General features: G+C 50.1%; 1 protein-coding gene across 1 annotated transcript; it reads left to right on the top strand.

The window, feature by feature from the left end:
• The first annotated feature begins 111 nt into the window (after positions 1 to 111).
• On the top strand, positions 112 to 7,772 carry BAG4 (BAG cochaperone 4). The gene is made up of 5 exons (XM_067312278.1): positions 112 to 237; positions 1,226 to 1,336; positions 4,146 to 4,406; positions 4,876 to 5,118; positions 6,279 to 7,772. Exons 1-5 carry the CDS (start codon positions 112 to 114, stop codon positions 6,777 to 6,779), a joined length of 1,242 nt encoding a protein of 413 aa, XP_067168379.1. The 3' UTR covers positions 6,780 to 7,772.
• Positions 7,773 to 11,402: the final 3,630 nt, after the last annotated feature.

The raw sequence follows: 11,402 nt of genomic DNA on the forward strand, positions 1-11,402 counted from the left end.
CTCGCCGCCTATTGGCGGGTGCTGTGGTGGTGCCGGGAGGCGATTGGCGCGGCTGCGGTGACGTCCGGCCCGGCGGTGGTGGTGGTGGCCGTAGCGGCGGCGGCGCCCACTATGGAGCCCCGCGGGTGCCCGCCGGGCCGCGGCGCCGCGCAGGCCTCGCCGTGGTCCCCCGGGCCCTACTGCCCGGCGGCGGCGGGCGGCGGCGGCGGCGGCTGGGAGCGTCAGGGCGCCGCGCAGGTAACGGCGGGCGGGTGGGGCCGGTTCCGCCCGGGGGCGGCGGCTGGGCTGCCTGCCGGGGCCGCCGCCTCTGCCGTTACTCCCGGCCCGGGGGAGCCTCCGGGCCGGGCGGGCCGCGTCTCCGCGCGGGGACCCTCTTGGCGGAGCGGGCCCTCGGGGGAGGCCGCCCTGCGCCTTCCCCTTCTCCCGCGCACGCACCGGGCCGTGAGCTTCAGCCGCCCGGATTCCTCTCGAGAGAGAGCGAGCCCGACAGCAGGAACGACAGCAGGAATCTGGCAAACCCCCGGCCCGGGAGAGCGTCTCGTAACGGGACTGTTCTCCGGCCCAGAGCAAGGCCGCGCGCTGCCGGCGAAGCCTGCCCTTGCCTTCCGCAGCCCGGGGCTGCTGCCGCCCCTCGCCTTGGCGGCAGCTGGGGGAGCGAGGCGATGCCGGGTGTCCAGGGCAGAGGTCTCGGGGGAGGATCGAAGAGGAAAACGGGCCAAGGGTAAACCAGGAAAAGGTTCCGGCTCTCGCCGGGTTGAGGGCGGTTTCTGAGTCGTGAGACTTCAGCTTGACTCACCGCGAGCGTGAGGCGGATCGTAGCCGCGGCTGCAGCTAAGTCTGCAGACCGGAGCGGCGTGCCTGCGCTGTGCATCCTCCCCGGACCGCGCGGAGCCTCCTGCCGGGAGCAGGCTTGCCGTCGGAAACCGTCCCGGGCTCATAGAGGAGAGATGAGGACGAGGGAGGCAGGCGTAAGTGTTGTGTTTGCAGTAGCGGCACTTGGGGTGAATGTCCGTCGCTGGGCTTCTTCAAAAGACTGCCTGGGTGCTGGAGAGGTAACAGCAGCTCTGTATTATCCATAGTAAAATAGCCACAAAAAGCTGCTATTTGGAGCAGTTGCCATACTCCAGGATTGCTGCTCCTTGGTATTTGTGAACCAATTCTCGCCTGCGCCTTTCCTTCCAAAAGAGGCGGCCTTCTGCTTACTATGAATCTTTTCTCCTTTTAGGAGCAGACACCATATCCTGGATACACATCCAGCTACTGGAACTCAGCGGCACAGCCTCGAACTGCCTATGCCTCCAGCCCGTATCCCTCTGCACCTGACTTGCAAGGCCAGGTATGGTGAGAAAAATCTTCCCCCTCATGTTTTCCTCAAAACCTGAAAAGTCTGCTGAGGTGTGGCTAGACCTGGAAGCCTGGGACTGAGACTGGCTGAGCTGGAAATGGGAGCTGAGAGTCTCAGCTGCCTTCCACAGCAGATGTCCCAGAACATTCGGTTCCCTTTGCCCTTTCCTCCTTGCTCCAGGAGCCTCTATTAATGCTCTGCACTGGCACTTCAAAGTATTGAATGCAGGTTAGCAGCCCTCTCTGAAATGCCTTAGCAAACCACATACTGCAAATGGTGGCAACTCCCAGCCCCTTCGTACAAAAAGCACTGTCAGGTCCGTAGTCTGTGGACATCGACCAAAGACTTTCCCGCTGGTCCACAACTGAAGAAATGACCCCAAATGGCTCCGAGATCTCATGGATCTCATTCTTGCCTTATGCCGAAGGGAGGGGAGCAGCAGAGAGGTGATGTGACTTGCTGAAACTGGGAAATCCTTGGGTCTTAGTGCCTTGCTTGCCAGAGCTCCTTGAGTTAGCGGGGCTCGGAGCAAGAGCATGCTTCATAGCCGGATGGCAGCACTGCAGTCTGCTCCACAGGTTTCCCTCCCTGTCCTTTCTCCCACAGCTAGGTGCTGGTGAGACGCCTTGTCTGTCCTTGATGTCGCTGGAATCCCCCTGTCTCCTGGGCTCCCTCCTGCGTGTGGGTGGCCTCTGAGTCTTCTCAGCTCGCAGAAATAAACAGACTAGTTCTGCCATCCAGTTAAGAGCAGTATTAGGACCGGCTTTAAGATTTGACCCTACCCAGAAGTTACCTGTTACTTTCAAAGTATTCTTGACACTGAATCATAACGTTATCTGGCTGTGACAAACTGTCTGGATTTTTGAGCTCATATCTTATCTCCTTAAAAGTGTAACAGTGATTTTTCCGCCCCCCTCCCCCCCAGGTCTTGTAGCTTGACATGCAAATCGCTTTGCATTAAGTAAGAATCTGGTCTCCCGTTCTGCTGTGTTGGGGCAGGTGTTTTTAACTGAAAAATGGAAGACAATGAACAGGGTAAAAAGTTCTATCTTAATATCCAGTTCAAGATTAAAATTTAAGTTGTACTTTTTTTTTTTAACGAAGAGATTGCTGGGGCAGTGCTGCCATCCTTGATATGTTTGCTGCCATGAGACGACTAGTAAAAATTGGGAATTGCCATATGATACATACACTGGTCCCAACTAGTAGATTCTTTATTGAGAAACAGAATTGTCTGTTCTCCAGCGTGAATGTGGAGCTTGAGAAACTAATGCCTGTCACCTTTTCCTTTCTAAAGGCACAGCAAACTAGAGATGTCAGCTGCATAAATAGTGGTATGTGTATGATAAACTTCATCCCTGGGAAGGAATTGGCAGTCTGTGCGGGCGGCACGATTTACATCACGTGTCTGACCCCCGGTAGAGGGCAGGCATGAGTTAGCTGCTGCAGGAGCATACACGTTTCCTTTATGTCCCATGACTCACTTTTCCTGGGATCTATTTGTTTTTCTGAATGCAGCAATAGCTTTTCCTAGGGGCCATTGCACAAATATCGTGCGAAGAGAAAGGCTTTACTCCTTCCAAAGAGGTTGTCCGCTGGCTATACAGATGTAACTATGGTTTGTTCTAATCCTATGCGATGTACAGGTTTGCTCTAGCTGTTTTGTAAATCCTGGAGCAGGTGATTCAATCTCTCCTTTATGAAACAGCTCACAGGCAAAGAACTGACTTGCCCAAAGCTCCTAGGGAGCCACCAGTGAGCTGCTGAAATCCTAACACTTAAGTGTCTTAGCTATGGTAAATGGAAGCTCACATTCAGTATAAATTAAGTATTTGCATGTGTTCAAATAAATTGCCATAAATACTCTGGGCATATACAGATCTTACAAAAAATTCTCCCAAACTTGACTATTTCCACAGCTGCAGCAATATCTGCAGCTTAGTGATCTGAATCCTTGTTCCTCAGGCTCGAGGCTAGTAGATCTAGCCGTCTTGGATTGTTTTTATTTGTAGATCAAAAAAGAAAATAAGCTTTTCTGGAGTGCTTTTCCTCCACCAATCAGTTTCAATTGGTGACTAAATGGACCTGGTTAAATCTAACAGCTGAAAGCAGGAGTATGGCACAGACTGAGTGACCAGTCCTGGGTCCCAAAAACAGGAAGAGCAGGCCAGATGTTGCCTGCATGTCTGTATCCTTGGTGGGGTTCCCTTTGGACTGCAAAGAGATGGGGACCATGCTGAGCCCTGGTGATGCCTTTGAGTAGGAGGGACGGGATGCCAGGACAGGGACCAGATGGGGAAGGCTCAGCTTCCCTTTCTTCAGTGAGAACCCCCAGCTGAAGTGGGAAGAGGCTTTTGGTTTGCGTTAGGGCCAAGGACAGAAGACACACAAGGGTATTTTGGCTGCACGTTTGTAAAGCTTTTGTGAGAGCGCTGAGAGATACCCACTTTTTTTGAGAAAAGGAAGGAGGAAAATGGTTTTGTGAGCTGGTTCCTGGCAAGCCCCTGTTGATGGAGTACCTTAACTCCCTTCTCCATGTCTGCTTTCTCAGCCCTCCACCACTGTGAAAAGTCATGCTCTAGTTAATGGGAAACTAGGCTGAAGGTCCTGGGTGAGGGAGTGGAGTGTGGTTCCTGCAGCAATGTTTTCCAGGGCTGGTGTGGGCACCTGGCACGGAAGCGTGGCTCCAGGCCTGAGATGAGGCCTCGTGCGTGCCGTTCTGCCGGAGCTGAGCCCCTCTGCCCGGCGCTGCGTTCAGTGCCCGTCATGCTCCCTCTGCTTTGCCTTTCTTCCTTCCCAGGGGGCGGATTCTGCCTACACGAACGGCACGTATGGCACCCCGTACCCCTCGGCTCCCGCGTCTGCTCCGCACTACACCAGCCTGCCGCAAACACGAGCTTACTATTCCTCTGGGCCTCCACGGAGCCCCTACCCTGCGGAGTCCCCAGGCTTGTACAGGCCCCCGTCGCCCGCTCCTCCCTGGAGCTACAGCCCGCCAGACTGCCCGGCAGAAGGCTCCTCTCTCAGGCGACAGCAAGTTCCCGGGTACTCCCCGCCGCAGGTAAGAGGCAGGTCCTGGCCAGAGCAACTTTCCAGCCAGGCCCTGGGCTGCTGCGGTAAGCCTGACTTCGGTGTTGGGACGGCCGTTCGGCTTTGAGCGCTCGGAGCATGCTTGGTCCTGCATGAGAAAAAGTTTTACTGGGCCCCAGCGGAGGAAAAGTCCACAGTGTCTCCCCTGATAGATCCCTGGGTGTTTGGACTTGCTTATGTTGTGCTGAGCCAGGCTTTAAACCATATAAATAGATTTTCGTATCTTGAGCAACTAGCCCTGCCCATTCTTATAAAAACTTGTAATCACCCTCCTCTCCAAAGAGTACAAGTTCATGGGCTAGAAAAGCAGAAGCCACATAGTGAGTCTGACTGTGGCTCTTTCCAGAGCTGTTTGGAGGGTTGAAGTGCTCAGGATGTATTTCTGTTGGCCAACTGAAAATGACTTTGAGGGTAACACTTGTTCACCCCTCTTCCTGCAGACTCCAGGAATGCCTGTCCCACAGTATCCCTACGGAGAAGCCAACGCAGGCATTACCCCACAGGGGCCTGCACCGCAGTCCAGACCCCAGGAGGAATCGTGGGCTCCCTCCGCAGTCTACGGGATGCAGCCGCGTTACGCGTGGCCTGCTGCTTCAGCGCATGGGAACCCGTTCGTCTCCGAATCGCATCCGTCCTGGACTGGCAGTGCAGTCCCTCCTTGCCCTCCCTCTCGGGACTCAAAGGTAACAGTGGATGTTTCGATGGCCTGTCACAGCTCGTGTGTGCGCTGCATCCTGGCTGCAGTTAATCTCTTAAATTATGCTGCTTTCCTCAAAAGCTGTTTTTGTCTCCTGGGAATGCCCCTTTCTTTGGCTGCAGTTGGCTTCTGTTATGTGGAAGCAAAGCAGAAGTTCTCCTAAATACTGCCAGCAAAATCTTATTTGTGTACTGGAGACCAAGATCCAGAGCTGTAATTCCAAAAAGGTGCTGGAGATAACAGACCTGCCAGGGCAGGGCCTGAAATGGGACAGACCTGGTCTCTCTTGCCTAATACTTTTCTCTGAAGCAGCTAACACTGTCAGAAATCCCCCAGGGAAGAGGTGTGTGATCAATCTGTGGGTCAGTTTGCAGACTCCAGTGTTCCTCTTCAAATGGTTACCTTGGCACAGACATTCTTTATTAAGTATTTTTTGAAACAAAAGATATATGGAAGTGATGCGTGTGGTGGGGGGCTGTTCATTTCTCCTTCCTCTGGGTTTGATCAAGAGATAAATGGCTCCCCAGAGGCTTGGTCCCAAGGTGGCAGTGTTGGCAGAGCCCTGTGGAGGGATGTGGCTACATGGATAGGGGTTACTGCTATTTGGAAACAGTTCAAAATTGTGCTGCCTGCAGAGGAGTGTCATCTCCGGTACATCCAAACAGGCTCTTGCCAAAATCCATTTAGCATTCGCCCTGTTCAGGTGTAATGAGTACTCAGGAGCTCGCGTCCCTTCCCTCCCCGCCCCCAGGTATTTTTCCTTTTCCCACACACGTGCCTTCCTCTCGCTAGGGGATCTGCTCCGTAGCAGGCCAGAGGCGGGAGCCCTGGTCCCTGTGCTCCTTTTCGGGATTTCTTGCAGAGCCGCCTGCCTGGCAGGACGGGGGTGTCGGTCGCTAGGACATGAGATACTGTGACATCATGGTGCGCGACACTCTAGAAAACACAGCCCAGCTCCCTAGTAATGTCACGCTTGACGCCCTTCTGCCCTGCCCTCCTAGGGACACGCGCCTCAAGGCAGTCACAGTGCCACCTGCCTCCCAGCTCCCTTGGGCTCTTCTCGCTCACCCTTTTAATGCAAGATGAGAGAGAAAAAAAACTGGCCTTAGGGGAAATGCACTTAAAGATTTTTGCTTCTGACTGCAGGATTCTGCTCATGACAAACCCGAGCAAAGTGCAAACCAGCAGAACTACTATTCTGATGTCAATCACCAGCACTCTGGGACAATGAATGATCACAAGCCGACTCCATTCAATGCCAAGCCATCCCCTTCAAACCCCAAAGTGCAGTACAGTGCACAGCCCCAGATGTATGACAATGTAACTCGGAAGCTTTTGGCTGGGAATCAGGAGGCAGGCTGTAAAGCTGGTGACCAGTCTTCAACAAATTCTGCAGCCATCCCACCAGAGATTCAGAGAATCCTACACGTTATGGAGGAAGCTGAACAACTAGAACAAGAGGTGGATGAATTTGTAGGAAGAAAGACAGATAAATCCTACCGTCTTCTGGAAGAGATGTTGACCAAGTTGCTGTTGGAACTGGATTCCATAGAGACTGGTGGTCAGGACAGTGTTCGGCAGGCTAGGAAAGAAGCTGTCCACAGAATTCAGGCCATACTGGAAAAACTGGAAAGAAAGGGATTGTGAAAGCATATCAGTCACAACACACAGCCTGTTGTTGAGGTCCCAAAGAGTTTTAGTTCTGTTAAATCTCAGTTCTTTCTCTTAAGTACTATTGACAATGAAAAAGCAATAAACGATCACTTAAAAGCCCAGCCCCAGCAAATAAATTGCCTATGGACAAATGAAGAGAGTATTGAAGCAGCAACCTAGTTGTTTGGTCCAGGCTATGGAAAAGCAGCACCAATTGAAGTACTCTACCACTGTAGAGGTCTCTGTGGGTGTCCACATGCTTTTCATCAGCAGGAGGAAAATCACTGTACAGAATAAAGTTCTCAATACCGGGCCCAATCTGTAGGTACCTCCTGGAGCCACAATAGTTCTTTAAACAGCAGGAATGCTTGTCAAATTTTGTCACAAAGGCATTGCAGTGTGCAGCCATAAAACAAGATTCTGGGCTTGTCAACTGCTGTGTGTATTTTCAGCTTATATCCCTGCCATGAAGACTGCTGTGTATTGTCCTGGGGTTTGTTTGTTTTTTAGTGCACTCAAGTAGCTGCATTGAAGTGCTGCAAGAAGTGACCATGCTGGCAGCCCAGTCAGCACAGCAACTCAAGGGAATTTCGTGGCACACAGTTTCTTCTCTGTTGTGAAGAGCTATTCTGTGATGGTTTGTATGGAAATAGGAACACAGACTGGAACTCTCTGAATCCTGCCACTGAAAAAGACAGGTATAAACAGGAGAACAATGTGATAGAGCAAATCTAAACAGCAGGATGTTTGGAAATGCTTTTTCAGGTACCTTGGGTAAAAATCCACTTTTTAATTGTAATGTCCTTTCACATACTGCAAGTTTTGTATTCCACTGCAAATACCATACTCAATGGCTCTGTACAATACATGGGAAGGGAGGAGCTCAGTCTACTGTTAACCTTCTGGTTACAACATGTTAAGTGAGTCATTAGCGTGTGTGACGAGATAATAAACCCTGACAACTTTAAAATGTCATTTTGTAATTAAGATGTCTCAAAGTCGCTCTTCTTTAAAGAGAAACTGTGTGCGAGTTTGTATAACTTAGACCTGCCTGTAGCCAAAATACCAGAGTGTATCAGCAGCAGACAGTTGGGACTGAATGCAGCAAATTACCACTGAAAAGGCTTGTTCAGAGGGTTGTTGGGGGTCACTGCAGCACCTGCCTGCTCCCGCGCAGTGCTCCAGGAGCCTTCAGCCATGGCTCTGGGAACAGCGGCCGTGTTTTGGAGGTAGGTGATCTGGACGTGTTCTCAGCACGCCTGAAGCTGGGAGCGCTCTGACCTTGCGCTCTGCAGGCTGGCAGCCAGCTGACGCCCGGAGGGAGCCCTGCAGATTCCAGGTCGGTAATAGACAGGTTGTGCTGCACGGGACTGACCTTTGCATCTGTTCGGATGCCTCTGATCACACGTGGTGTGCAGCCTTGAGAAATGGCCTGCTCTGAGGTAAGCCAGGGAAGAGCTGAATGTCATGTCCTGGGACCGATAAATGCTTGATTGCTATTTTATTTCGTCCTCCTGTCAGGCAGAGAGCAGCCAGGCCAAGCTATCCGTGCTTCAGATTCAGCAGGAAATGTGACTTTTGAGGATCAGCAGTTATACTGGGAGATAAAGCAGACCACAGTGAGCAGACTGATGTCCTGTTACTACACCGAGGACAGAGGAGGGTTCTGGTTAGTGGCTGTATACAGAAAACAATGGCTCAACCCCAGTGAATGCTACCTTTCTTTCTCTGATAAAGACAGCAGTGTCAGCAACAAAAGCGTGTTAATATGCGCTTTTGGTGTGCGTTTCTTTGTGAGAAATAACTGTGGTAAGGATGACTTTCACACTGCTAGCACTGCTATCAGTGTCTCTTTAACCCTAGAGGAACGAAGAGCAGCACTGTGGTGTCCGTACCCCCTTAATTTTATCATATAGTTGAAAGTCTCTTTCAATCCTGTTTCCAGCATCCTGAAATCTTTCCCAAGAGGCTGCTGCGGGCTCACTGAACTACCTTTAGACAGCAGTAACTTTACTTCATAAAATCTATCATTTTAGAATCTCTCTCTCCTGGCTCTCAGCAGCTGTCCCAGTAGGTGACTGAAAAAAGCCCGCTTTTTAATATTTTCTCCACTGTGTGACTGCTAGAGGGCTATTGGCTCGTGTGAAGAGTTTAAGTAGTAGGAGGGATAAACATACATTCTTCCAAATTATTAGATCAGAGGTGGACAGCCAGGAGATGAATGAAGGTGAGTTCTCTTTTCACCTTACAATTAAAAGTACTGAAGTGAATCTTACTGTTGGGAGAGGCAAACTTGATATTTAACTTGGTGTATCCCCAAGCTTTGGACTCCTAAATTCCGCTTCCACAGGTTTGTTAGGCATGTGCATGGTTATCTCGCTGACTAGCAATGGACTTGAGCACGTGCTTTGACTCTAAGAGGCAGAGCCTGTAAGTTGGTGAGAGGGGAGCTTGACATGGAAGTGATCTGCTGTAGAGAGGACTGGAGGCTTCCTTGACTCCAAGAAGTAATTGTACGAGAGGTCCCTCAGCGGCAGTTTGAAGATTTCTTCTTGCTGATATGTATCAGGAAAAAACCACCAATGGTTTGAGATGCTGCTTTTGATGCTTCTTCACAGAGTAGATGTCCCAAGAGTGGGAGAGCTCAAGTGGTAAAACCGGACACCCTCTTGCCTGTATCCTTCTTGTCTGTGCTGCTGCTCAGCAGACAGAGGTATCTGGCAGAGGGAGTAGTTTGCTCTGTAAACAGCTCACTTGCCTTTAGTCATGATTTCTTAAGAGCTCAAATATGCTCTTGTGTGTCAGGCTACTTCTTGTTTTTAAGACATGAATAGCTGGAATAAGAACAGATGCTCTGGGCAAAGGTCAGGAATGGGCATCAGTGGGGTGTCCTTGTAAAGCCTTCTTCTACACAGCCCTCAGATCTCTTGCAGTTTTTAGGATGCATCGGCAAGCGCCTGGAGGAGCTGGCAGAGCAGGACAAGCTGCTGTGCTAGCAGTATGTAGATGACAGCCAGGACTGCGTTTTGCATTAGGCAAAGACTGCAGCAGAGCCTGTGCTCTAGTGAACTGAAGGAAAGCTTGGAAGGAGAGTACTAGCGAGGCAGGTGGGAGGGGAAGGATGCTGAAGAACAGCCTCTGCTGTGTGTGCTCATGCTTGGGGCATTACTGAATTCTGAAAACACCCATATCTGGCTAGAAGGCACTCCCTTTCTACTGGAGGCGGATGCAGATTTAATTACTATAAATCATATTTAGGAGTGGAGCCAACTAACGAAAAGACGCCCATCCCTACAGAAATGCAATAGTTGTACTGGCTTCGTTCTTCAGCCCCATCACCTTATCCCATGGCTCCTCTCTTCAGCGATTCCAGGTTCAGCACCAAGTCCAGCTCTAGGTCTCGCAGTATTTGTGCTCTCTAAAGAGTCACTGAAGAGCTCACTTCTTCCTCTATTACCCCATTCATTCTTTTTTTTATATATATTTTTATTTGATTGGCATGGCTATTGAAATAGAGGTTTGGATTCCCTTCTTGCAGGATCTAGCCAAAGTCTGAAGTCTGTTCTAGCAAGAGATGATTTGCATAAGTCACACTTCAGCAAAGGGAAAAGAAAGTGAAATCATTCAGTTCTTAAATCAGTGTGTATTGACTTCTAGAGTATGTATAGCTGCTACAATTGCAAAGGACGGCTCTTGATGTAGGCAGCCTTCCTTCATACAGTTCCTAACAGCAAGGTACCCACCTGCTTTGCTGAATGAACCCCCTATAAATTCAAATTTTCGTTCCCATTAAAAGAACGGGCAGAAATGAAGCCTAGCTTTAAACCAGAATATACCTTCTAGAGCTGGCAGGTGAACAAAATGGCTACCAGCTTTAGGGCAGATCTCTCTCTCCCAGCTATTGAGGAGCTTTCGGAGCTCTTTCTGCTACTGTCACTCGAGTAATACGCCAGTTGACAAACAGGGGACTGATGCGTCAGCCCTGCTGCTTTTTTGAGGATATGGCATTATAAGCAGAAGTGCCGCAGCAAGGCAATACTTACAGGTATGTGAAAGGAGGGAGCTATTGGCTAGACTCAATTAGAGTCTGAAATTCATGGAACTGACCGAAACTTTATTTTCTGTATTTGTTTCATTTTTAGTAGCAAGAATTGCATAAAGAACAAAACTCTATTGCTTATTGCATCCTGTTTTCTCTAATACTCATTTTCAGCACTAACTGTTAGTTGCCAGGGAAAAGAGGTAGTCAGCTTTAGCAGCACAAAGAGGATCGTGGAGAAATCCTGGTTATTTTACAAACTAAATAACACTGCAGTGCAGTCAGCTAGGAGAGAAGAAAAATATGTATACTCAGCTGCTGTAGTATCACCAGTGCTCTGTGGACTAGTACAAAGGTTTCCTGCTGCAGAGACGTGGCAAGAATGATACCTTTATCCATTTATAAGAAAAACTGTAAGTATGTGCATGGCATACGAGCCAGACAAAGTCTGAGAGGAAGGAGGGAGGTTGTTTGCTTTTTTGGTGTTTTGGTGCTGAATCCATCAAGGTAACATTTTCCTTTAGTAGATTTCCTCTTCCGGAGTTTCCCTCCTGGCATGTGGGAAGGACTCGGCAGAG

Source organism: Apteryx mantelli, chromosome 29, assembly GCF_036417845.1.
Source record: "Apteryx mantelli isolate bAptMan1 chromosome 29, bAptMan1.hap1, whole genome shotgun sequence".
In the NCBI taxonomy this organism is placed as follows: Eukaryota; Metazoa; Chordata; class Aves; order Apterygiformes; family Apterygidae; genus Apteryx; species Apteryx mantelli.